Source organism: Chenopodium album, chromosome 25, assembly GCF_948465745.1.
Source record: "Chenopodium album chromosome 25, dcCheAlbu1.1, whole genome shotgun sequence".
In the NCBI taxonomy this organism is placed as follows: Eukaryota; Viridiplantae; Streptophyta; class Magnoliopsida; order Caryophyllales; family Amaranthaceae; genus Chenopodium; species Chenopodium album.
This window is the reverse complement of record NC_137858.1, coordinates 1390153-1417955: the sequence shown is the minus strand read 5'-3', so window position 1 is coordinate 1417955 and position 27803 is coordinate 1390153. Positions and strand designations below refer to the sequence as shown.

Sequence of the window (27803 nt, the reverse complement as noted above, 5' to 3'; positions counted from 1 at the left end):
TGCTCTGATCTATTCCCCCCACCCACCCTCTCGCTGAAAAAGGAAGTTGTATTTCGTATTAGATGCTTCATAATATACTCTTTTATCGATCATTTTATTGTATTTCGAATTTCACATTATGTTATTCGTACTCTTCATTTCACATCAAGTACCTGTGTCGGATACTTGAACACGTAATCATGTCGGACATGGATACCTAAGTCCGAGTAACATAACCTAGCAAAAGTTCACCCAACTTGAACCCAACCCAAATTAAACGAGTTTTTGAGATTTTCAACCCGTTTACATAATTGGGTCAATCAAACCCGACCTAAAAATAAACATGTTAGGTTTAGGTTGGAAATTCCAGCCAAATTAACCCGTTTAACTAATTAGGTCGGTTTCAGGTCGGGTTAACCCGAAACCAACCAGTCGAACCCAATTTTAGTTGAAATGATTATTGGCGTTTTAATTTGAATATTGGCCCAGCCCAATGTTGTCTCCCACTCAAAGCCAGCTATCAATTATAAACCCTAACTACACATTCTCGTCTTCACACAATTCTCTCGCCTCTCTTCATTCTTGTCGATTCAAACTCGTTAATCTTCATCTGCTCACTCATTCAGGTAATTTACTCTTCGATTTCTTTCTCTTTACAATTTTTGTTAAGTATTATTGAAATTGTTGATGGGTTTTGTTTTGTTCAATGATTTCATTCTTCCCTTTTTTCCGATTTTCTTTTTGTATCATAAATTGCTTCCTTTTAAGTTAAACCTTCGATCTTAGTTACCAGTTTTCCCCAATTTTATGTGCCAAATTCTCTGTTACTAATATACTATACCCTTACTCCGTAATCTAACTATTAGAGTATGTGTTTTTCTTTATCAAACTTTGATTACTAATTTCTGATGTTTGTATGATTAATACGGATTATTTGTAATGCATTGAACTCAATTGTTTTGGTAATTATTATTATTGTTCGATTTGGACCAGGTTAATTTTTGAGTTTGATACTGTATTCTGTTTAAGTTGGATTTGAATTTCTTGTATATGTTAATAGAATAAACAATATTAGCTAATAAACCTATTAACTTGTTCGTAATTATCAGTGAACAATGTTGAGTTTTGCACGATTTCAATGAATAGATTATTATACACCCTTAACTCTAATAATGAATTTGTTACAATGTTGAGCTTTGCACGATTTCAATGAATAGATTATTATACACCCTTAACTCTAAAAATGAATTTTTTACAATGTGATGGTGTCTGTTTCGTTTCTTCAAACTGCGCTATTATTCGATCTTTAACTATACATTGTTGTTGGGTAATATACTTTATGTATCGTGTCATGTCATGTCGTGTATTATATGTGAGGATGGATTTGAATTGTTTCAATCTAGTCATATAATTACTGATTAACATTACTAACTGATGATACCATTTAACTTGATTGCAGGATGGAGTCTCAGATCAAGCATGCTGTTGTTATCAAGTGCATGGGCCGCACAGGATCAAGGGGGCAGGTCACCCAGGTCAGAGTTAAGTTCTTGGATGACCAAAACCGTTTCATCATGAGGAACGTCAAGGGACCAGTCAGAGAGGGCGACATTCTCACCCTTCTCGAGTCTGAGAGAGAAGCAAGAAGACTTCGGTGAAGTACCCACTCTTGGGTTTTTGGCGCCTCAATTAGGTTGAAGACTTTATTTTGAATTGTTCTTAGTAGTAGTATGAAGTTGAGGCTTCTAGACTTGTTATTTGCATGAAAACATACTCTGCCAGTAGGCATTTATCCTGAAACAGAATGATGTTTGTGTGGAACGACTGGTTTGATTTCATTACGTGTTTGATGATATTCCCTGAGTCTTTAATCCTTGATTGTGTTGGTTTAAGTTCCTCAATGCTTAACATTTTTACATTATTGGCTGTATACTTGTATTCGTCACCTGGTTGCCCCTAAAATTTCACGGTTACCCACTGCCTATGAATTACGAGTAGTGCTTTCTGTGCATGCTGATTTATGGCTTACTGATCAGTCCTTAGTTAAAATTCTATGCTTTTACTAGTAGAATTCTATGCTCTGATCTATGCTTTAAAATTCTACACTGATCTGGTTAGTTTATTTCAAGCTACTAAAGTTCTGTGGCTCTATGGTACTGTGAGAGCAATAATAGTATAATGAGAGCACGAAGTAGTAGTCCGTGTCTGTATGCAGGCTTGTGTGAAGAACTTTCGGAATCTCATCATCAATGTTCTCAACTCAGGCCTCCTTGAATCTCTTTTGAATATTGATATGTAGATCCTGTTTATGCTTATGCTGATCTTTTCATTTCTCAAACGTTTCTGAAGATTCAGATTATTTTTTGAGGGAATCTGAAGATTCAGATTGCTATAAGTCTATAACTCCCATCTTGACATGTTATAAATGACTATTTTAATCTTAAACCTAAAGTATTGTGCTATTATATGAAATGACAGGGCCTTATTTTGCGTCAATTGAATGGAAGTAATTAAAATATCTTGGCCAAATTGAACAAAATACGATTATACTCTGTAAGTCCTTATAAATTATATCGTGCAACGTGTAAACTACTTCACGTTCGTCGTTGGTGAAGTATGTTTGCCTCATCTGAATGCTTGATGCTAGGAAATTTTCCTTTCCGGCAGTTAGCATTCTTAGCAACACTCTTTGAGACCGTTGCTATTGAACCATGTTTGCTGTATGGAGAGTTGGAGAACTGTAGTCTGTGATGGCAAGCCTGATATTTCGGGTTTTTTGTTTTTCAATCCAGCATTCTATTGAGCCTAAGGATGGCCCAGTCAGATATCCAATCCCAAATATTGCCTATTAAAAAATTTTGAAAAAGAAAATTCTAAATTTTCAATTGGAAAAAATACATATGCAATCTTTTTTTTTTGAAAGACAAATAAATATGCTATAAACATATCTTATAATTAAAAAACCAGATGGGATAACGCTTTTAAAAATAAAAAATGGGAATGGATTTTTTGTTTTTGTTTTTTTGTGCGTGTCACTATAATCCACACTTTTTGAGGTAATTTTGAGGTTTTGGGGCCTGGGGTGGTAAAAAGTGTTGGGACCCTATGGGATATATCTCGAGGTAATATAATGCCGTTTAAAACTATACATGATCATTATATGTTGTTATAAACTTACGTGGTAGGCTTGAGTTTACGAAATCAATGCAAGTTGTGAACGGGTAAAATGACCATTTAAGAGCATATTGGATGGTTTCACCAACCCAATTAGACAGCAGCAGAGTATTAGGGACCATTGTAAACATCCCGACACTTTTTATTTTCGGGCGAAAAAAGGACAAAAAAATTACAAAATTGAAGGCTATAATCCACGCTTTTTGAGAAATTTTGAGATTCGGGGTCCGGTGGCGAAAAGTGTTGAGAACCTAGGGGATATATCTCGGTGTCATATAATGTCGTTTGAAACCATATATGATCATCATAATATGTCATAAACGTCCGTGGTAGGCTTGAATTTACGAAATCACTACAAGTTGTGAACGGGTAAAAATGTCCGTTTATGGGCATATTGGATGTTTCCACTTTCCACCGACCCAATTGGACTCCCGGAGGGTATTAGGGACCATGGTAAACATCTCAGCAATTTTTATTTGCGGGCGAAAAAAAATCAAAAAATTACAAAATCGAAGGCTATAATCCACGCTTTTAAATGAAATTTTAAGGTTTCGGGGCCCGGTGGCGAAAAGCCTTGAGACCCTAAGGGTACATCTCGGGGTCATGTAATGCCGTTTGAAACCACATATGATCATTATATGTTGTCATAAACGTCCGTGGTAGGCTTCAGTTTACGAAATCACTGCAAGTTGTGAATAGGTAAAATGACCATTTAAAGGCATATTGGATGGTTCCACCGACCCAATTGGACTCCCGGAAGTTATTAGGAACCATGGTAAACATCTTGGTAATTTTTATTTCCGGGTGAAAAAAGGTCAAAAAATTACAAAATCGAAGGCTATAATCCACGCTTTTTGAGAAAATTTGAGGTTTTGGGGCCCGGTGGCGAAAAGTGTTGAGACCCTAGGGGATATATCTCGGTGTCATATAATGCCGTTTGAAACCATATATGATCATTATATGTTGTCATAAACGTCCGTGGTAGGCTTGAATTACAAAATCACTTCAAGTTGTGAACAGATAAAATGATCGTTTAAGGGCATATTAGATGGTTCTACCAACCCAATTTGACTCCCGGAGGATATTAAGGACCATGGTAAACATTTTGGCAATTTTTAGTTTCGGGCGAAAATAGGTCAAAAAATTACAAAATTGAAGGCTATAATCCACACTTTTTGAGGAAAATTTGAGGTTTCGGGGCCCGGAGGCGAAAAACCTTGAAACCCTGAGGGATACATCTCGGGGCCATATAATATCGTTTGAAACCACAAATGATCATTATATGTTATCATATATGTCCGTAATAGGCTTCAGTTTACGAAATCACTTCAAGTTTTGAACGGGTAAAATGACCGTTTAAGGGCATATTGGACGGTTTCACAGACCCAAATTTACTCCCGGAGGGTAATAGGGACCATGGTAAACATCTCAGCAATTTTTAGTCCCGGGCGAAAGAAGGTCAAAAAATTACAAAATTAAAGGCTATATTCCACGCTTTTTGAGAAAATTTTGAGGTTTCGGTGCCCGGTGGCGAAAAGCCATGAGACCTTGAGGGATACATCTCGGGGTCATATAATTCCGTTTGAAACCACATATGATCATTATATGTTGTCATAAACGTCCGTGGTAGACTTGAATTTACGAAATCACTTTAAAGTGTGAACGGGTAAAATGACCGTTTAAGGGCATATTGGATTATTCCACCGACCCAATTGGACTCTTGGAGGATATTAGGGATCATGGTAAACATCTCAACAATTTTTAGTTGCGGGAGAAAAAAGGTCAAAAAATTACAAATTTGAAGGCTATAATCCACGTTTTTCGAGGAAAATTTGAGGTTTCGGGGCCCGGTGGATAAAAGCCTTGAAATCCAAATGGATACATTTCGGGGTCATATAATGCCGTTTGAAACCATATATGATCATTATATGTTGTCATAAACGTCCGTAGTAGGCTTGAGTTTATGAAATCACTACAAGTTGTGAACGGGTAAAATGATCGTTTAAGGGCATATTGGATGGTTCCACCCAATTTGACTCCCGAAGAATATTAGGAGCCATGGTAAACATCTCGGCAATTTTTATTTGCGGGCGAAAAAAGGTCAAAAAATTACACAATTGAAAGCTATATAGTCCACGCTTTTTGAGGAATTTTGAGGTTTCGGGGCTAGTTTTGGAAAGCCTTGAAACCCTAAGGGATACATTTTGGGATCATATAATGCCGTTTGAAACCACAAATGATCATTATATGTTGTCAGAAACGTTTGTGGTAGGTTTAAGTTTATGAAATCACTCCTACTTGTGAATGGGTAAAATGACCATTTAATGGCATATTGAATTGTTCCATCGACCCAGTTGGATTCTTGGAGGGTATTAGGGATCATGGTTAACATCTCGGTAATTTTTATCTCCGGGCGAAAAAGGTCAAAAAATTACAAAATTGAAGGCTATAATCCACGCTTTTTGAGGAAATTTCGAGGTTTCAGGGCCCGGTGGCGAAATGCCTTGAGACCCCTAGGGATACATCTCGGGGTCATATAAATCCGTTTGAAACCACATATGATCGTTATATGTTGTTATAAACGTCCGTGGTAGGCTTGAGTTTACGAAATCACTCCAAGTTGTGAACGGGTAAAATGACCGTTTAAAAGCATATTGGATGTTTCCACCGACCCTAATGGACACCCGGGGGTGATTAGGGACCATCGTAAACATTTTAGCAATTTTTAGTTTCGGGCAAAAAAAGGTCAAAAAATTACAAAATTGAAGGCTATAATCCACGTTTTTTTGAGAATTTTTTAGGTTTCGGGGCCCGGTGGCAAAAAGCCTTGAAACCCTAAGGGATACATCTCGGAGTCATATAATTCCGTTTGAAAGAACATATGATCATTATATGTTGTCATAAACATCCGTGGTAGGCTTGAGTTTATGAAATCACTTCAAGTTGTGAACGGGGAAAATGACCGTTTACGGGCATATGGGATGTTTTCATCGACCCAGTTGGACTCTTGGAGGGTATTAGGGACCATGGCTAACATATTGAGAATTTTAATTTCCAGGTGAAAAAGGTTAAAAAATTACAAAATTCAAGGCTATAATCCACGTTTTTTGAGGAAATTTTGATGTTTCGGGGTCCGATGGCGAAATGCCTTGAGACCCTCAGGGATACGTCTCGGGGTCATATAATTACCTTTGAAACCACATATGATCGTTGTATGTTGTCATAAACGTCCGTGGTAGGCTTGAGTTTACGAAATCACTCCAAGTTGTGAACGGGTAAAATGATCGTTTAAGGGTATATTGGATGTTTCCACCGACCCAATTGGACTCCTGGGGGGTATTAGGGACCATGATAAACATTTTAGCAATTTTTAGTTCTGGGCGAAAAAAAGTCAAAAAATTACAAAATTGAAGGCTATAATCCACGCTTTTTGAGAAATTATTAAGTTTCGGGAACCCGCTGGCAAAAAGCCTTTAAACCCTAAGGGATACATCTCGGGGTCATATAATTCCGTTTGAAACCACATATGAATATATGATTGTTATATGTTGTCATAAACATCCGTGGTAGGCTTGAGTTTACGAAATCACTTCAAGTTGTGAACGGGTAAAATGACCGTTTAAGGGCATATTGGATGTTTCCATTGACCCAGTTGGACTCTTGGAGGGTATTAGGGACCATGGTTAACATCTCGAGAATTTTTATTTCCTGGTTGAAAAAGGTTAAAAAATTACAAAATTAAAGGCTATAATCCACGCTTTTTGAGGAAATTTTGAGGTTTCGGGGCACAGTGGCGAAAAGCCTTGAAACCCTAAGGGATACATCTCGGGGTCATATAATGCCGCTTAAAAGCATATTTGATCATTATATGTTGTCATAAACGTCCGTGGTAGGCCTGAGTTTACGAAATCACTTCAAGTTGTGAACGGGTAAAATGACCGTTTAAAAGCATAATGGGTGGTTCCACCGACCCAATTGTACTCCCGGAGGGTATTAGGAACCATGGTAAACATTTTGACAATTTTTAGTTCCGGGCGAAAAAAGGTCAAAAAATTACAAAATTGAAGGTTATAATCCACGTTTTTTGAGGAAATTTCAGGTTTCGGGGACTGATGGCGAAATGCCTTGAGACCCTAAGGGATATATCTCGGGGTCATATAATTTGGTATGAAACCACATATGACCGTTATATGTTGTCATAAACGTCCGTGGTAGGCTTGAGTTTACAAAATCACTTCAAGTTGTGAACGGGTAAAATTACCGTTTAAGGTCATATTGGATGGTTCCATCGGCTCAATTAGACTCTTGGAGGGTATTAGGGACTATGATAAACATCTCGACAATTTTTATTTCAAGGCGAAAAAAGGTCAAAAATTTTCAAAATTGAAGGCTATATAATCCACGCTTTTTAAGGAAATTTTGAGGTTTTAGGTCCCGGTGGCGAAAAGTGGCATAATTGAAGGCTATAATCCACTCCATTGTTCGAGTATAGGCTGGGTTCAGATCATTGTCGGTTAAGGTCGGGTCCTCTGGTCGGGTCAGTTTTTGACATCTTTAAGGTCTCAACACTTTTCGCCACCGGGTCCTGAAACCTCAAAAATTCCTCAAAAACTATGGATTATATAGCCTTCGATTTTGTAATTTTTTGACCTTTTTTCGCCAGGAAATAAAAATTGTTAAGATGATTACAGTGGTCCCTAATACCCTCTGAGAGTTTAATTGGGTGGGTAGAACCATCCAATTTGCCTTTAAATGGTCATTTTATCCGTTTTCGTACATGAGTCTTCTATTTGCTATAAGCTTTCACGGGGCCTTTACGTCGCCAGATAATGGTCATATATGGGTCTACGCAATATTATATGATCCCGGAATTCATCCCGTAGTGTTCCGTGAAATTCCAACACCAGCTCCTGACACTTCCTAAATCGCTCTGATTTCTTGTATTATTCAGTGTGTGTATATAAAAATTTTGACAGCTAATTTAATCACCTGCAGTTGGATCTTTTAGGATAAGAAGTATCTTTAAAAAATAAAAAAAAAGCAATTATGTTTTATATGAAAATGGGATAGGATATTCCGATATTGCTTCCAAAAAAAAACACAAAAAAAAAAAAGAAAAAAGAATCGGATTGGATTGGATATTACTTCAAAAAATATAAAAAATCAAATTTGAAATTGCTTCATAAAAAAAAAAAAAAATCAAATTGGATATTGCTAAAATAAAGAAAAAAATCCGAATTGGATATTATTTCAAAAAAAAAAAAAAAAATCGAATTGGATATTGGCTTTTTTTGGATATTTGAAAATTTTGTCAACTAATCCCCCTTATTTGGATTTTTAAGATATGAAGGTCCCGTTCTCTTCACCTTAATTTTGCTGAACTGAAATTGTTTTTACTGAAATGAAATTATTTTTGCTAAACTTAAATTATCTTTACTGAATTTAAATTAATTTTACTGAACTTAAATTATTTTTGCTGAACTGAAATTATTTTTTTACTGATTTTCTATTATAATTCTTCTTTAAGAAAACTGAATTTTACTAAACTGAAATTATTTTTATTGCACTGAAATTAATTTTACTGAACTGAACTTATTTTTACTGAACTAAAATTATTTTTACTTAATATTATTTTTTTAAGGTGAAGAGAACAGGGCCGAAGTGTTTTTAACTCTTTTAAAATTTCGCTTCAAAAAAAAAAAATTCTTTTAAAATGAAATTCTACATTTCTAATTGGAATAACCAAATATGCTATCTGAAACCTGTTAAGTGTTACTCCGTGACATTAAAAAATGGACTGGATATTTCTTCCAAAAAAAAAATTATTTGGAATTTTTTTTGGATATTTGAAAATTTTGACAAAGAATATTATAGGATACCGTGCATCTTGTGTGTGGCTCACGTCGTGTGACCGTTTATAAAAAAATAAAGTAACCCTATAACACTAATTGAATACCTGTAATACTAAATTACTGACGAGATAGCCATTCTAATATTGACCGAGTAATCCATTTAAGACTGACCATCCTATGGCGTGATAGTGTAGTGACTGTGGTCAGCCACATGCTAGATTGAGTAGTGTTTTGAAACTAACCAATTTGTCTCCAAACCGCTAATTTTTTTCTGAATCACGATAGAATGTAAAATACTAGTTTGAATGTCTGAAGTTGTCTTTCTCATCTTTAGTTCTTCACCAAACAAAGAACAATGTTGTCTTCAATACAATCCTTCCCGCCAAATCCAATACCAGTTACCTCAACCTCTAAAATCCACCATAATTCTTGGTATTCAACTACCTTAACTAGATTACCTAACCGAAGAAAATCCCTATTCATAGTCTGTGCTTCAAACCCAGATGATTACAATGCTACCCTCAAAGCTCTCAATTCCAGAAAACGATTTCCCAGAAAATCTCTTGGTCAGGTAATTTAGCTTCTTTCTTCAACCCCTTTTACATTGGAAGAACTGGGTTTTATGGGTAACAAGTTATATTTGCAATGGTGGGGTTTTAGTTCATGAAACTTCATTGAGGCATTTCGTCGAACACTTACTGATCACTGTGTGTATGTATTACTTTTTCAGCATTATATGTTGAATTCTACCATCAATGATCAGCTTGCTGCTGTTGCTAATGTTAAAGAGGGGGATTTGGTGCTTGAGATCGGTCCCGGTACCGGGTCCTTGACCAATGTTCTTATTGGTGCTGGTGCTACTGTCCTGGCCATTGAAAAGGTTATCAAATTGATCTAAGCATTTTGTTTCATATGAAATCGGCAATTTTGTATAATTTATGAACATTGTGTTCCTTCTATGTGGCTTAATAGATGGTTTTCATTTTAGTTGATTGCATTTCATTTGAAAACTAGCCTTTTCCTTCATTATTAATTTTTTTATGCCTTCTTTTGTATTGATAAGAATGTAGAATTATGGATTTGTGCAATATTTTTGGCACAAGTGGTTCTTTGTATCTTGAGACATATTGACAATTGAAACAACAGCTATTTTCTTGGATTTTGACTCCTTGCTTTTGTGATATGCATATGATTTAGGATCCACACATGGCTTCCCTAGTCCAGGAACGATTTGCAGATACAGGCCGCCTAATGGTATATCAGAATCACGAGTTTTACAAATTTTTATATTAAGCTATACCTTGGTCTAGTGTTGTAATATACATGCGTATCCATCTTAATGTATCTATCCTAATCTCAGAGTCCTTGGTTCCCATATTCCATCTTCATGTGCAGGTTATTCAAGAAGACTTCACAAAATGTCATATCCATTCCCACATGTTGTCGTTGTTGGAAAGTAAAAATTTAGCTGTTACAGGGACAAGGCATGCCAAAGTAAGCTCTCTTTCATATATGCAGATTAGCCTTTTCCTTTGTGACATTTACTTATGTAGTCGATGTTTGTTTGAAAATCATTGAATACTGCCTATGAAAACCACTTTTATTTTGTATGAAACACACATGGACTTGTATTGTTTATGAAACACACATGGACATGTGCAGCACTGATGTTCTACAGTACTAGTTGTGGGATCCTTGTTTCGCTGACATATAGGTTTTTATTGTGCTTCCTTATGAGGTAGAACAAATTGCTGGTGTTTCTTTGAGAATTCAAGAGAGTAATGAATCATTAATTCTTCTCAGCTCTCAAATTGCTCATACTCTTGGCATATGACCTGCTGTTTTTGAGTCTTGAGGTGTTGAATGACCTTGGGTATCTTCTGCTGTTTAAACAAGAATAAAGATTTCTTTGGAAGTTGTTTCTAGTTATTGGATTATGAGATGTTGAGTAAAGTTTTTCACAATGATTTCAGGGGTTGTTTAAGCTTTCCTTCTAACAATGCAATTGTAATGGTCATAAAGTAGTATATGCTATCATCAACAGACTGCTTTCTCTTTCAGGTTGTGGCAAACATACCTTTCAACATCAGTAAAGATGTGGTGAAGCAGCTTCTTCCTATGGGTGACATATTTTCAGAAGTTGTTCTATTACTTCAGGTTATTATGTTTTCTTTGTTATTAGCTCTTGTTTTTTTCATTTTTTGCTATCCGAACTTTCTGAACATCTTAAAAGACCCAGTTCTGCGCCATTCCACCAGTTTTCAACTTTTTGATAGATAGTACTATCTATCATTGATCACATCTTTATAAAGGCTTGTTTATATACTCTAATCATGAACTCTATTCCATGTCCTTTTTCAGGATGAGACGGCTATACGATTGGTGGAACCATCATCAAGATCATCAGAGTACAGGCCTATAAACATATTTGTGAAATTCTATTCAGGTACAGGGCTCAAATTCATGTTTGTCATTTATATGTCTGACAGTCACACAAGGTGGATTAAAAATGGCTATCACTGTAGTGAGATCCATCATCTATCTGAACCTAAGCAGATGGAAGTCATACAACATGTTGGCTCTTGGTCTTAACATTACGGACAATAGAAAAGTTGATGGTAAAAGTTAATTAAATGAATGATCACATGCCATGTAATTGCTGAAGCATGTCTTGTTGAATGTTGACGGCAGTGATTCTTAGTCCGGGCAGCATGTAGTGTAATGAAGGGCGATAATTGAGAATCCTCCCAACATTTGGAAGCCCTTAGATGGCTAATCATGCAATTATAAGCAACTATGATCGAAATTTGTAATTATGAACTTGGATTTGTGTGTAATTATAAGTAAAGATTGCTATACAATGTGGGATGTGAGTGTAAATATTACTCCATGCAAAACTGAGCTATTGTCATTTTTTCCTGTCCTAGATCCTGAGTACAAATTTCAAGTTCCAAGGGCAAACTTTTTCCCTCAACCCAAGGTAAGCTTGAACAAATGAATACTGAGTAACATTTTATTCCTTCACTGGGAGAAAATGTAGCTTCTTTGTTCCAGGCTAATATAGAGATTATGTTTTCCTGCAGGTCGACGGTGCTGTTGTTTCCTTCAAACTAAAGCAACCTTCAGACTATCCCTCTGTTTCATCAGTCAAAAGCTACTTCTCATTGGTTTTTCTTCATCCCTTATGCTCTGAATTATTTTTACTTGTGAATTTTGACTTTTGGTCTAATAAATTTGCAATTCAATAATTAAACCTGCTACTGGAACTCAGATAAATTCTGCATTCAACGGAAAACGCAAGATGTTGAGGAATACACTTCAACATATATGCACACCATCAGAGATTGAAGAAACTTTAAGAACTGTGGGTCTTCCAGCTACAGTAAGTAATACTTGCACAGAATTCTCTTTTAGTCAGTACCTACTTATTAAATGGAAATTTCATTCTAAATTTCTAATGCTTTCTCCAAAATCATGCTTGAGCAGTCAAGACCTGAGGAGCTAACGTTGGATGATTTTGTAAAACTGCACAACTCCCTCGTGAATACCTGACCAGTACTTATAACAAGCAGTCAAGCATAGCGTGGTAGTTATTGAAATCTTCTGAGAATAGTCAATATCTGTTGTACAAAGTAGTGATCAGAGCTGTATTCTATATAGGAAAAACATTGGGCTGCTACAGGTTGAACACTTGAAACAGAGGGTATAATCTGGTAGTGTAATAATCAATCTGCAAGTCCTGATTATTCAAATATAGGAGATCAGGCATAAAGTGCTGTAAAATTTGGTGTATGCCCAATCAATTGTATACAGTTTGTAAGCTACAACTATCAGCAATTAATTGATTACAGTCTATTCCATATACTCGAAAGTTAAAACCTTGCTTTAAAACTAGTAGCTCTGTAAGTGGCATTCATGGTATAGTGGTTCAATGGTTCATGGCATTGTAGCTAGTTTCTTCAAAACAACTCCAAATCAATTGTGGTCTGTTATTTACGTATTGCTAATAACCCGTTTTATGTGTAGAGTAAATTAGAGAAATTTTCCAAACCAAATACTCTATACTAATCAAAGTAATTAGCAACTTTATAGAACAAACAATGGAGGAAGAATCACACTAATAATCAAATTCCCCCATGAAAATTGTGATACAAGCTCTAATTTACACTTATTTGCTCCAAAAATGCAATATTTCGTTCTCGAAATTAAATTACAATTAAATATAATCCTAAAACTAAACTTAAGTTTAGCCATGAAACTGATAAACAAGGTCCAAATTCCTCAACCGAACAGCAACAGGATCAACATCACCAGCAACTTCAACTATTTCTCTATCCTCCAACTGCCGCCTTTCAACGGCGGCAATAGACGAAGGCGAAAGCGGTCGCTTCGGCCTCTTATTCTGAATGTAAAGCATGTCTCTTAGTTTCTCCTCCACTCTTTCCATCGATGAATCCTTCGAATTCTGCTCATCGTCGCCGTCGTCGGCGGCAACCATTGGCTCATCGCCGGCGACGGCGGCGGAGGAGACGGAATTGTCGGCGATATTGTTGCTGTAAACATTGAGGAATGAGGTGAGAGAAAGTTGAGCGGAGGAGAGAGAAGAGAAGATAACGCGGTGGTGATCGGGGTCGGAGGTTGCCGGAAGTTGTTTCGCCATTAGAGTAGCTTGTTCGAGAGATTGTATTAGCTCTGTTAGTTGTTGTTGTTGTGATTGCTGTAAATCTGTAACCATGTTGTTGCTGCTGCTGCTGTTCTCCATTGTTGCAGGAGTTTTGATTGTCTGAGGAAGAAGATGATGGTATTGAAGAACAATCGTGGTTTTTTCACCTTAATTTGGAGAGTTCTGGAAAGATCTGTGAATGTTTTGAGTGGAGTTATACAGTGATTAGGTTACTCGCTCTGTTATACGGAGTTGTATAAGTGTACCAGTTTGACTTGATTAATATATTCAATTGTGTATTACGAGTAATCAAAATTACTTAATTACTCGTATAAAAAATTCAAGTCAATGTCGACGGATGAATAGTGCAAAAGTCAAATTTCACACTTGCAAACTTAAGTAAAGACACTTGCTGCCTAATGTATCTGTATAGAGACAATACAATGAACAAGTGATGTACGATGGAAATTGTGTAATGCACTCTGTACAAGTGTGTAACTAATCACTTGTATTTTCCGAATGGACGAGTGCAACTATATGACAACAATTTAATCCTGTGTACAGAGATAATTCAAAACCTCAATATGAAATTTCTAAATCACCAAATAAGAACATCATTTTGACAAGCTTAAATGATATGATTATGATTTAACTGTAATTCAGAATTCAGAATTCAGATCAACTGACTCAACATCTTTACTTGTAGAGTACCCAAACAGAGGGTATAAGAAACTGGAATTACTTTCATAAAAATCCTGCAAATTGCAACCAAGCACATATATCTTTTCAAAAACTTTTGCATGCCCCCGGTGTACAATAATTTTATTGTACATCGAACATTTTGCGAAAAATGACCCCTTTTTCTTATAAAAGTGACCCTTTTTTCTTATAAAAGTGACCCTTTTTTCTTACAAAAGTGACCCTTTTTTTTTACAAAAGTGACATATATTTTTACAAAAGTGACTCTTTATTTTCACAAAAGTGACCCTTTTTTTTCATAAAAGTGACCTTTTTTTTTCTTCACAAAAACAAAGTATCAAAATCAACCAAAATATACGATACACAAAATTAACAATGATAAAACAATACAATCACTCAAACAAATCAAAATAATAAAGATCCACATCACATAACAACAAAATTTTTTAAAAAAAGTAATAAATAAAATGTAAATCAGAAACATAATATGTTCCAGTCACTCATACTTTACTAACATTGACGGTTTGCAGAATTTTTAGTCACCATGCTTTATAGGTTGGCATTTTTGCTTCAATTGTAAGAAAGCTGCAAAATTCAACTGCTTTTGCTATCTACATGTTTGTGGACATAAAACTTGAAAAACGAAGGGATATAATAAATGGAAGGAAGAATGGAAGAGAAAGTTAAATGAAGAGGAGAGAGAAAAAAAAGGAGGAGAGAGAAGTTATAATATCTGAAAGGGGAAAATAAGAAGGAAGGAGCGAGAAATATGAGTTTAACTTGGGTAAGTAAAACCTTTATTTTCTTTCCGCCGCCAATCCGCCATTCAGTAAAATAGTGTACACCGGATTTTTTTAAATATTTGTGATATCTTTTTTATCCAAAAAAGAAATATAACACACACAAACAACACATTTTTTTCGGTTTCAAAAAAAGAAAAAAAAAAAAAAAAAAAAAAACACATTTTTAAGAGAAAGAAATTAAAAAAAACCATCACATCATAGAAAATGAAAGCAATACCGGGAAGCAAATATTCAAAGTTTGCAGCCAAACTTCCAACAACAGAGAAAAAAAAAACATCAAATCGTCTGACAAGGGCATATCAGCCAACAGTTTCATCAAGGTTTGACAAACATCCATGTCATTTTTATTGAAAACAATTATTAAAAGGAAGAACTGACAGCTTGAATTTAACCTCCAAGCTTGCCCTCATCCTCTCCATGGCCAGGTGCCGGTGGTGCCACACTCGATGAAGGTAGGTCAGTAAGAGTAGGAGGCCATGGTGGTAGAATGAGCCTCTCAGCTGTGTTTGCTGGAGGCACTGAAGCTTCAGGCAGCTGGGACATGTTAGGCACATGAGGCAAATCTGGCACTGTAGTCACCGGTGCCAATGGCTGTGTCGCCATTTCGGAAGCTCTAGCTCTGTTCAGTTGATCCTGATGAGGATTCTGCAGAGAACCTGCCACAGGATTATCTTGGGCCACTGCCTGTCCAGGATTGGTATGGATGTTTTGGCCCATCAGTTGGATGCCAGCATTCAGGTCAATAATAAGCATTGGAACAGGGGGGTGGTCCGGGATATTGTGCCTTGCTTGATATTCCTACAACATTGAAACACACACCAACAGCAATTAAATTTTCAAGTAAAATTTATTCTGAAAAACAAAGAGTCTGAAGGAGCAGCAGGCTTGCAAATTTTCAGTCATTTCTACAACATGCATAGAAAATTTGAAACCCATATTACAACAGAAACAAACCTGCAGTTTGTCAGTCACAACATCCAGGGAGAGCCCAGGAACATGCATACGATGAAGAACCTCTAATGGATCAGCATCTGGATTGAAAGTCAAAGTAAAAACATTAAAACATAATCATATAAAAAATTGCATCATTTAAAAATACTTATTTAGATTCTTACCATAAACTCCCAAATTGTGAACAACTCCGATAAAAATATTCTCCAGATACGGTGTCCAAGTAAATGAAGACGAGCCTACAAATTTTCTCTTTGCTACATGGATCTTCACAGAATCATTAATGGTCAGACCTGATTTTGAGGATTTACGGGATTTTCTGGAAAGTTCTACTTCCTTTACTAAAGCATGCTGCCACAAGGTTGCAGCACTCCTCGAGTCCAGTGGCTTCTTATAACAGAGCATTGCTCCTTTCTCAAGAAATTCTATCTTAGCAGATGGTTCATCAGTATCAACAAGCACTGAAGAAAGTGCAACAATTAAGTGAGAAAAGATTTTAACATACACATTGAAAAGAAGTGAAACTGGCACTTACTGACAACAGCCATCTTAAATTTGCTCCGTAGGGTGTCTAAAAGCTCAAGAGTGCACATATCAGGCAATTTGGTGGGCATCAACACCAAGTCAACCTTTCGTTTCTTCTTTTTCAACGTCTCCAGAGCATCTGCTCCTTGGCAAGCTGTGACGACTAGTGATGCAGCCAAAGAAGGCACTACTCAGTAAATGTCAATAAAGAGGTGATGATAATATATGCAAGATTCTATGGGGGAAAGAATGGAAACAACCACAATCTCCAAAACTTAATGTACATTCACTTGAATTTAAGAGTCTCAAACCAGGACACATTTTGATCATTTACAGCCCTTTTAAAAAAAAACCTATTATTTTCTTGAAGTTTGGTGTATATCAGTTTTTTAAAATTCCACTAACTATTTCTTATTCCTTATTTTACCAGTTTTTTCCTCTTTATATGGTCCAACACCCCCACAAAATGAGACCCATTAAACCTTTCCCTTCCCAAAAGAACCCAAAAAGGGCATATGAATGGTGATTTTCCTATTCTCCTTGTTTATTGGAGTTGTAGTAACCAAGTAGAACTCAAAAAAACAGAGGAAGTAGTAAAAATTACAAAGATATTTTTTTCAAAGAATACTTTTCATGAGAATTTCCAACACACATCTGTATAAGCAACATCCAACTTATTAATTGACAGTCAGCTTAGGTTCACATTCATGAGAAAAATCAAATGCAAGATTTAGACAAAAAAAAATAACAAAGCAAGCAAAACAACTTTTGGGTTCTATAAAATGATACGTATGTAGTATAAAAATCCCAGATGACTAGTGATAGGAAGAACAATACAAGCTCTATATATTTTTAGGCCATATCACTACATGTAAACCCACAATCCTGCTATACCACACAGCAAACGGTTATGCTGCCAGGTAGGCACTACCAGCAGCTGCGTAACTGACATCTCATCAACAAGTAATAGCTAAGAGTTATGCTGCCAGCTAGGCACTACCAGCAGCTGCATAACTGACATCTCATCAACCAGTAATAGTTCAAAATTAAAGGAAAATAGAATCCTAGCTTCAGGCAGAATTCATCCATTATGAGGCGCTTGGTACTTAAAAAAGAGATTTTGGAGATTAGACGGGGTGATGTTATATTAGTATAAATAATTAAAAATAAAAAAAAGAGAGATACACATGTTCCATTTCATAAGCAAGAATAAATAGTGGTAACAAGAATAAATAGCAATTGTACATAATCTATAAACTCACATCCTCTTCTTCAAATTAACCAGTGGCTAAATGGATCCATATTTCCAACTCAATTCCCATCCACCTGATACCTATCCTCCTCCCTACAATGGTAAAAGAATGGTGGGAATAGCCCCTTCCTATTCCTATATCTTATCTCACATTTTATTCCCAACACCCCAAACAATACAATTAGGATCTCAATCCCACCATCAAATAAACATGCCAAACAGGGCAAACACCCCCCTTGTTTCTACTACTCCAGTATTAAGCCATAAACCTAGAAATGGTGTAATAAAACTTTTCTATTTAAAATAAATAAATTAATAACACTATCATTGTTCTTTTCAAAATAATACAATATTTCAATTGTATGGATATATTTTTCATGAAAAATTGAATCATAGAATAATTTATGCATAATTAACATAGACCATCCTTATTAATTGGAAAATGTCCTAAACATTATTTTTTTAATCGAATTTACTAAACAATTTTGACTTAATTTTTTTTTCAAAAATACAACCTCCAGTTTTTTTAGTTGACACGTTTAGACTTCAATATTCACACACTTTCCTTTGACCGTGTTTTGTCATTTATACGTTAAAAAAATAAAAAAAATAAAAAAATAAAAAATAAAAAAAGGTCATGTGGGATCTTATTATATTCGTCATGATATATATTTTAAATATCAACTTTTTAGAATTTATGTTTATCGGTAATTAAAGATATTAATGGTTGAATATCCATTATCTATTCCATACAAGACTTAACATCTGTCTTTAATGGTCAATTTTAAAATCTTTGACTACAAAAACACAATATTATAAACATTAAAAACAAATCACGCGAAATCGTAATAGATTCATTTTAATATATTTATTTATAATTATCTTTTAAAGAATTTTACTCAAATTTAATTAAATATATCTAGATCAAAGATGTGTATTGGTGAACGTAAAACTCAACACGTAACGAATAAAAAGCAATAGAGCAAGTATCTATCTATTTTCTACCTTCAAAATTGTGACATAAACCCATATCACGCTCTCAATGCTCTTAAAAACACCTCAATCCATAATGAGAGCTAAGAACCAATTTGGATTGTTAGATCTCCAAGATCGGACGGTCAAAATGCCACCCGTAACATTATGATTTTATATGTAAATTTACAACAATCCAAATTGACAGTTTTCTTTACTTTTGACACGATCGATTTACTTTTAAATCGATTTGATTTTCTCATACTTTAAATCAAATATACAGCAACTTGTAAAGCAATATTAAAACGAAGGGATAAAAAATAAAAATAAAAAACAGCACAAACATGTTTTCTGATAAAAGTTCATTAATTTATAGATTAATTTATGATTTTAAAACGCCAATGTCAAAATGTGACAAATCATCAGGATATACACAGAGGTATTGATGAGAATAATCTAATCAACATCAAGAAACAAGTACTCATATATAAGTGCATGCGAAAACAATAGATTAATTTTCACGATTCAGTACAAACCTCTGTAATTCGAATTAACCAAGAGGGCCAATGTCTTTTGTGAGGACCTAGGGTCAGGATCCACGAGCAAGATGCAGATATTTGGGTAACGCTCAGTATCCATGCTGCAAAAAAGCACTATGAGAAAGGGGAGGATGCAGAAATATAGAGGCAGAGGAAAGAACATGTGATGTTTATAAATGAGAGATGAGGAACTGAATAGGCTTTATATAGATGAATAGACCTTATAAATGTCGGGTTAGGAGCCTCAAAAATGACTTAAGTGTGCCGTAATATCTTTGGTATAAGTAACGCTCCCAATTGAAACGACAGGAAGCTTCTAGGCTGTAGAAAAAAAAGTCATATTGATTGAAAAAATCTACCATATAAGTCAAAGTAGGATTAATTTCCATAAAGAATACAAACCACAACAGATTTTCAGTTCCGTTACACCTAAACAAAAACAATACGACAAACTGCGTTTAAGGCAGAAACAGACTTGTCCTAGTTCCGAAGAAAAACGTGACAAAATGTAGTTAAGGTAAAATTTGATTAGACAAGCCTTTACACATGACAATTACCCTTCCTTGGACAAAGCATCGGTTTCCAAAAGACGTACTCATGTATTATAGTCTCGGTTGATTGGTTGAAGAGCTCAAATTATGACCACGAATTCTCACCAATATGCAAGAAAAAACAGTCATGTGGGGGGTCTTGCTAAAATCATCTTGATATGTAGTTTTCAAAAAGTTACTGATAAATTTGTAAAATGAAAATTAAGAAATAGACAATTAAAGAAGCGCATTAAAAAGTATGGAAAAAACAAGTGGTATAGCAAACGAATTAAAACTTGGAAAAGGGCTCAAACAATGCCTGTAGGGGGAGTACATAAATTAGTAAAAAGTTATCAACTCGTAAGAGGGCTATTTTGTTCCAAGGTCCTTAATTGTATTTAAATAACATTTTTTGGGGGGTAGAATTCCCTCTGTTTCACTTGGTTAATGCTTAAAAGTTAACAAGCTAAGTCCAGGATTTTCCAGTCCAAACCCGTCAGCCACCATCTTTTCACATATATTGTGGAAGAGAAACATCCCTTAAGTGTAAATTCTGGTCTTTCTTCTTTTCAATTTGTCATTTCTAGGGCAGAGGTGAAAGATACCAGGTCGACTCTACAGAATTTGGGACATTCAAAACCACAAATCGATATGAGGATTGAGGAACCTGATACATGATGCCACAACACATGGTATAGGAGATATGAGAGTTGGAACTTGCCCTGTTTCATGTTCAAAATAGAATGGAGTAGAAGAACAACACAAACAAGAAGCTCATGCTGTAAAGAAAGGATAGAATATGAAACGTGAAGCTCTCATTATTACCTTGTTAACCTACCACATTTAACTCCGCCAGTGGGTTTTCCGCTGCCAGTCCCAAGCTTGGATAAAAGAGGAGGGTTTCGGTAGGCCGGTGACAACCAGTGTAAAACTTTGTCACATCCCTTTGAGCCACAATGATTGAGAGGAGTACTAGGATGAGTGACCTCCTGGGAAGTCCTCATGTTGGTTCATGTAGCCGACCCCACTAATGGGATTAAGGCGTTCAAGGCGAAGAAGAAGAAGAAGAAGAAGAAGAAGAACCTACCACATGCACAGCACAAGCCCATAATCAAAGAAAACTATCAACTTTCCACAATTAATTAATGCTATTAATTCACAAAAATAACTGTTACGACAAGAGATTAACCTTCCTTGGAGGGACAGATTGTGAAACATGATACTCTCATTAATAATATTACCCTGGATAGTTTAACAAGTTACTATTTAAGTATCAAGTACAATGATCATTAATCTAATCACTGTACTTGTATATCCAAATAATTTGTTTTGAAATTGAAATGTGAGATTTACAGCCTCATGTGTATTTAGACTGAAAAATAAGTAGTTAGATGCTCAAATGCAATGCTGACATCAGTACTTTCAATTCAAGTTCAGACACGGTTATTTTTCCTTTATATTTGGGGGCATGGGATACAGAAGGGAATTTTGAAAAGTAGTAACATCAACAGACTGCATCACTGCTCTAGGTGGCTCAAAAACAACAACAAAGCCTTAGTCCCAATATGATTTGGGGTCGGCTATCATGAATCGTCATAAGGGACCCTCTAATATGGGCATAACAAGATAAATAACAATACCTCAAAATCAGAGGATCATGTAAGAGGATAGGTGACATAAGTGCATAAGTGTGGTCCATCAAAATTTATTATGCATCTTGAAAAATAATTTCCCTATTAATTGAGGGGGAGTCACGAAGGATTTCCCTACTTATGATTGGACAGCACTAAGGGTTGGCATTGCGCTCTCCCTCTTTGCAACAATATTGGATAAAATTAACAAGATCTAGCTAAGGTGAGATACCTTGGGTGTATGCTGTTTGAAGATAATTGTATTGGTAAATAAAGCTAAAGTTGGGGGTTATTGCCAACTTGGAGCAATTGAGGCAAAATCTAGAACCACAGGGGTTTAGACTAAGTTGGAGCAAGAATGGGTACATAGAATGTAATTTTAGCAATGGGAGGAACTCAACTGGGAATAAAGTAACATTGGATGGTCAGGAGGTGCCAATGAGCATGTGTTTTAAAAACATTGGGTCAATTTTGCAGGAGAATGAATAAATTGATCAAAAACCCCATAATATTAAAACCATTTGGCCAAAATGGAGGGTATTATGACTATAGAATAAATTTTATCAAACGGCTATCAAAGCAGCGTTGCTATTTGGGCCAGGCATTCAGGAAGGATCGTATAAGAAAGACGCGATTGGCAGAACTGTGTTCTGAGGATAATGAGGTAACTTATGATGGCAGACACTGACGGTAATATGAGATAGAACAGATTGCATTGGTTTGGGCATGTTGAAATACAAACCAATAAGGAAAGGAAAGGGTCGGGATCAGGGGGATCTCAGAAGAAGCAGGAGAAGGCCAAAGATGACTTAGTTGGAAAGAGTAAAGGGCATTAAGAAGTAGGAACATATACTACAGGAAAGAAGGAAATAAAAGGAGAGAACCATGGTTGGTGAGTACTGGTGATAAAATCTTGGTTCATATAATCAAACCCATCCTTGGGATTAAGGCTTTGATTGTTGATTTATGTTAATAAAGATAAGATCAGGCACAATCATTCCATAAATACAAAAAAATAAAATACAATAAAATGAAAAATAAAGTGACAAGTCACAAGTGAAGAAGACAAGGAACTCTGGCCGAACATTAGTCCTGCAATTTGCAAACTACTAAAGTCATGACCATCCTAATAGAACTTGGATACTGACGAGTGATATGCATGCAGAATCTAACAATAAACTTATGAATGATTACCTTTATAAATCACTTCCATGACCAAAATGCAGAAAATCAAAGTAGAATTACGAAAAGAAATTAGGTCCGCAAATTACCTAAAATTGCAAGGGGATTGAGGAGGGACAAAGTGATACATAGTATTCAGTCACCAACTGAAAGACAGAGGAAACCCCCACAAACGGTAGCATCGAAACCCTAGGAGAAAAGCTTGATGACAAAACCCCAATTCTTCAGTACCTCGTTCCATATCCAAAAATTCAGGAGCATTAATTTGCAGAAAGAGTATAATTAAGCTTCAAACTAAAGCCTAAGTAAGAAAATAAAAATCACTTCATATAATCCATTTAAAGAACAGTATATTAAAATAAAAAATATAAAAAAAGAGCATACACCTCAATTTGTCCAAAGCATTTATCTTCTTCTGACACTTGGGTTGAATTGCGATTCCTCATAACAGCTTGATCTGCTGTCAACCTAAATTGATAATACTTCGTATTGAATTTTATAATGAAAAAGAGAAGAAATTACAGAGAAAATAAGAGGATGAGAATATTGCAATTTCATCGTTTCAGAGAGGAAAACAAAGATAAGGATTAAGAGAATGAAAACAAGGGGATGGAAAAGGATGATAGGGAAGGCAGAATAAGCTTCAAAAGAAAATTAAGAGAGAGAAAAAGCAGGTAAAGCATAGGGGCAAAATGGTAAATTTACTTTACTTCTAAGTCAGAATCATCATTACATTGTTCATAAGGAACAGTAGACAAATTCTAACATTTTAAAGGTTTATTACTAGTTGGTGGTCTGCACGCTAACGCGAGCAACCCCCCAAGTTATCAAAACGTTGTTAAATGCGGATATTGTTAAATGAGGAAAAGGGTAATAGCATCAATTTAACAAGCACTATATTGTTAAATAGGTAGCATATAATATGTAGTTCAGTCTTTTCCCCTTAGCAATATATATCAAGAGGCCATTACAAAATATAATACATTTGGGAATAATATATTGGATATAGGCATATAGCAGATTGATAGTAAACAAAAAAAACTCAGCATTGGACAATCTATTTGTTGAGGAAAATGCGTGCAAATTCTTCTGTAAGGATTAACTGATTAAATAAGATCAACAAGCAAAACAGAACACTTTGTTGGACAGTTGTAAGATTGAAATTTTGAATGGGCTCCAAGTTCTAAGCCAAAAGTCGAACAAATTCAGTCCATGTAAAATCATAGCAAAAACTCAATTGAAGTGTGTTACACCTGTTTATCCCCTAATTCCTTTAATAATAGTCTTACTAAAAAATTTTAGCATCTATTTTTAGAAGCTTAAAACAATTACAAGTACTGAGGTTTTAGAGCAATACTCTCTACTTCAATATCGGGAGGCTAGACCAGACAGATTTTTTCTGTTCCAACAGACAAAGATAACAGTCATAAGATACAGCTCAAACCCAGAGTATTTGTTCCTATAGTTTCTGAACTTAGTCAATCCCACAACAAGAGCTGAAAAATTTGAGGCTTTTGGATCTCTAACCTGGATCTCTTAACCCTTTGAAGTTTAAACTGTGATGCTATGACGATTTTGAACCTGAAAAAGGAAATAACTTTTACTTTATAGTCAACTATAAATACAGCTATTGGCAATAACACTGTTTTAAGAGGGGGGAAAAAAATCTCATCTAAAGATGTCACATTTTGATTTAATTGTTCAGAACTGAAAAGTTATATCATCAGTCTTCAGATTGTTCAAATGAATATAGATTAGATCTTCCTTGATGAGCATCACATACAAGAAAAATGATTACTTCTTATCTCAAAATACAGACAATAAATGATTCACTCAGAAGGCTTATATCACCAGTACAACAATCAGAGAGAACAAAAAATAGTGAAATAGCAAGTATGATAGCAAAAATGACAAACCTGATCAAGTGCAGAGACAAAGAGGTCCAACACATGACCGTGTCTAGCATTTTGTTTTCCTTAATTATCAAAAAATTAACTGCTATTTGAAGAAAAAAAAAATGTGCAACTTCTTTACCAAGATCCTTGTGGGAACAAATAGGCTCTAACAAATAATTGGATACAATCTGCAAAAGGAACACAAAAGGCAAAATAAGAAAGCAGACATATTTCGGATAACACAAGCACATTATTATACACCCCACTATGCACAATACATCAGTAGATAAAAGGATATAATTTTTTTTTTTTAAAAAAAAAAAAAAAACAGCTTAGGCAGAGCTCTATACTGTATAATTTCTATAGTACCAGTTGTTTTGCTGCCTCCACTTAATGACCTAAATTTAAATTCTAAATAATTATAGAAAGAGTTTTGTGATAGCTGTGGACAGATTCAAGATCAGTGTTGGAACTTGGTAAGGTGGGAAGCGACTACCTTGTGTTCCCCTGTACACATGACACAAATGCATCATGCAAACACCAACATGGCTCAGCTCAGTTTGATTTTACTTCACTAAGCTCCAGTTTGTGCTTAATTTTGACTCAACTACATCATTCAGTTCAAGAACTACTCAACTGCTAAATTTGAAGTTTGAGATTTGCTGAATAAAGAATTCATGGTTCTTTTTTTTTTTTGTTGATAGAACTTATACTCCTATCATCAAATCATTATTTTTTTTTTCTCTAGTATACTATAATCGCAATGCCGAAATGAAATTCCTCAGCAAAAACAACATAACCGCCTCCACAAAACAACAACTCAACTGATCACTAATCAACAGATTTACAGCTCCAATGAATTAATTTCTTCCATACATATGTATGAAGTGTTCACAGAAAGGATTTGATGCATTAAAAACCAACTAAATTCTCCCCCTACCCCTCGCTTTCGGTATTTTGTTGTGTACAAAGAAGCTCAAAAGTCTAAATGTCTAAATGGCAGTCAGTACATTGCCTAAATGTCATGCCTAGAAATAGCTACAAGGTTATTGTTAGCAATAGAGGAAACAGATTGTTATAGAATGAAGAATCCTAATGAAGCCTAATATTACACAACTAGGTGGGAGTTCAACATCTAACATGGAAAAATACTGTTGCTACTTTGACCCTAACATGATTAATCGTGAGGTAAAGAATAAAGATAGAGATTACAAAACTCTAGATTAAGGATAAAATAAGACTGTGATTTCCAACCTACAAAAAACACCCAAATGCAATCATATTAATCACCAAAATAATCAATTCAACTAGAATTAAAAGAGTATCATATTCAATAAACCAAAATGCAAAAATCAATAAAAATTCAGGCCAAAATACCTACACTTCCGAATCATACATGTGTTAAACTAATCAAAATTCAACACATTGCTTAAAAAATGCAACTTAATCAACAAAATTAGCACCCAGAACAACTCATCAAACTAAATTGGAAAAATTGACCAAAATATGACCATTATGAAACAAACCTTATCAATGATTCAAACAAAACAGGTCATAGCTTAATTATGAAATTCAGTAATTTATATAATTGTTCAACAGCACCTTTTGATCAACCTGACATAAAATTCTTCTTGCTCAAAAATGTCATTAAAATCAGTCATACAACTTTTTTAAAACTTTATTATTTATAACCATTGTTCAATATTCAATCTTAGAAGAATCCTAAACCAAACTGACAAGTAAATTAACGATGACCCCTAGATTGTGAATACGATATTTGATGAGATTAATAAAGACAGCTTACCTCAGACACCACTTCAATGGAGGAGATAAAGTTCAGAAGCCGCTTCAACTCAAAAAACAACTACAGAGTAAAAAAAAACTCATATCTCTGCCATTTCCAATTTGATTTTCAGTTCTGTTCAACCTTCAAATAGAAGAAAAAAAAACAAGTCAATTAAAGGGGGAAAAAAACCTTACAAACATCCATAAAACCTAGTACATATTAATCACAGCGATAAATCAATTAAAAAAAATAACAAATCAGAAAATTAAATAATTTTTCAATGACCTTGAGAACTTTTAGCTTCATACTTTTGTGTTCCATCCAATGATGAAGGCTGATGTATGAGCAATGGAAATCCAAATTAATTTTTGAGCAGAATTGGAAAATTTGATTTCAAAAGTAGTAGAGGTATAATGGACAAGAAATCGGTGCAAGAAGCGGCAGCCGTAGGACTCCAGAGTGAAGTGATTGAAAATTAAATCAAATTAGATTAAAAAAAAATTAATATAAACCTTACCCTTAGCCAGCCTAGCAGAAGACGAAGCATTTGTTGATAACTCACCTCCTGCCATTTTTGCTGCCCAAAGAGAGAAACTCCTAGAGGGAGAATGATTACATGGAGACATTGTGAGAGGAGTTGATCAGGACGACCGTGGAGGAGTTGCATCCTTAGAAAATCTAGCAGAAGATGAAGTATTTGTTGATAGCCCACCTCCTGCCATTTTTGCTGCTCAAACGAAAGAAACTCCTAGAGAAAGAATGATTACATGGAGACATTGTGGGAGAAGTTGATCAGGAGGATCGTGGAGGAGACAGGAAGGAGTACAGTACATAGACTCAATTTCTCAAAAGCAATGGCTGGGAGAAAAAACCAGGGGGAAAAATTATTTAATAAATGGAAAAAATCGCAATAACACTGCTCATAAGTGAACAGTAGCAAACTTCTCATATTTTAAAGGGAATAGATTTAGGATAAGCACTCAACTTCTTTGTGCTGACAGAACTTCCTTGAGACCGCCTGTATTAAAAATGAGTGATCAACAACATAGCATCAGTTCAGAAACACCTGGAAAATTATACACAATGACACAGCAGTAATGGACCTCCTGTACTGGCCACTGATGCTACAAAGCCTTCACCAGAGAAATTCACAATCAGAGATCCAAACATCAGCAAAGCCATGCAAATCCTTGAATATAGGACCAACACAACCTCAAGGGTCATAAGAACATCAATCTTACTTCTTCATACTAAATACTGATACTAATTAAAACATGTATACAACCATACTCAATTGTTGTCTAATTATTATGTGACTGATTACCTTACTCCATCACATAATAAAAATGTTTTCAGAGATGTTAGTTATA

At 35.2% G+C, this 27803-nt stretch overlaps 3 protein-coding genes across 6 annotated transcripts; 1 reads left to right on the top strand and 2 right to left on the bottom strand.

Annotated features, from left to right (window-relative positions):
- Positions 1-9229: 9229 nt before the first annotated feature.
- LOC145614848 (ribosomal RNA small subunit methyltransferase, chloroplastic-like) lies at positions 9230-12886 on the top strand. The gene is made up of 10 exons (XM_081669907.1): positions 9230-9576; positions 9736-9885; positions 10203-10259; positions 10401-10499; positions 11067-11162; positions 11367-11451; positions 11933-11985; positions 12089-12172; positions 12277-12387; positions 12492-12886. Exons 1-10 carry the CDS (start codon positions 9361-9363, stop codon positions 12555-12557), a joined length of 1017 nt encoding a protein of 338 aa, XP_081526033.1. The 5' UTR covers positions 9230-9360; the 3' UTR covers positions 12558-12886.
- Positions 12887-13251: 365 nt separating this feature from the next.
- On the bottom strand, positions 13252-13767 carry LOC145615696 (uncharacterized). The gene has a single exon (XM_081670754.1). It carries the CDS (start codon positions 13765-13767, stop codon positions 13252-13254), a length of 516 nt encoding a protein of 171 aa, XP_081526880.1.
- A 1598-nt stretch (positions 13768-15365) lies between these two features.
- LOC145613223 (two-component response regulator ORR26-like) lies at positions 15366-27731 on the bottom strand. Of its 4 annotated transcripts, XM_081668284.1 has the most exons (14): positions 26951-27731; positions 26719-26767; positions 26452-26574; positions 24669-24835; positions 24280-24333; positions 23139-23220; positions 22842-22974; positions 20765-21022; positions 19630-19730; positions 19407-19510; positions 16657-16809; positions 16286-16582; positions 16125-16201; positions 15366-15968 (listed from the first exon to the last, which is right to left on the bottom strand). In XM_081668284.1, the coding sequence occupies exons 10-14, from the start codon at positions 19507-19509 to the stop codon at positions 15558-15560; spliced, it is 1041 nt and encodes a 346-aa protein (XP_081524410.1). In that variant the 5' UTR covers position 19510; positions 19630-19730; positions 20765-21022; positions 22842-22974; positions 23139-23220; positions 24280-24333; positions 24669-24835; positions 26452-26574; positions 26719-26767; positions 26951-27731; the 3' UTR covers positions 15366-15557. The 4 variants fall into 4 exon arrangements, with proteins under 4 accessions (XP_081524410.1, XP_081524411.1, XP_081524412.1 ...); XM_081668285.1 differs by lacking the exons at positions 26452-26574; positions 26719-26767; positions 26951-27731 and having other exon boundaries at positions 24669-24900; XM_081668286.1 differs by lacking the exons at positions 23139-23220; positions 24280-24333; positions 24669-24835; ... (1 more) ...; positions 26719-26767; positions 26951-27731 and having other exon boundaries at positions 22842-23119.
- Positions 27732-27803: the final 72 nt, after the last annotated feature.

Coding starts and splice junctions, on each gene's coding strand:
- LOC145614848 (XM_081669907.1), top strand. CDS start 9,361: ATGTTGTCTTCAATACAATCCTTCCCGCCAAATCCAATACCAGTTACC. Junction 9,577..9,735: donor CCAGAAAATCTCTTGGTCAG/GTAATTTAGCTT, acceptor TTACTTTTTCAG/CATTATATGTTGAATTCTAC. Junction 10,500..11,066: donor CAGGGACAAGGCATGCCAAA/GTAAGCTCTCTT, acceptor TTTCTCTTTCAG/GTTGTGGCAAACATACCTTT.
- LOC145615696 (XM_081670754.1), bottom strand. CDS start 13,767: ATGGAGAACAGCAGCAGCAGCAACAACATGGTTACAGATTTACAGCAA.
- LOC145613223 (XM_081668284.1), bottom strand. CDS start 19,509: ATGGATACTGAGCGTTACCCAAATATCTGCATCTTGCTCGTGGATCCT. Junction 16,810..19,406: donor GGTTAATTCGAATTACAGAG/GTTTGTACTGAA, acceptor CTGCATCACTAG/TCGTCACAGCTTGCCAAGGA. Junction 16,583..16,656: donor ATTTAAGATGGCTGTTGTCA/GTAAGTGCCAGT, acceptor CACTTTCTTCAG/TGCTTGTTGATACTGATGAA.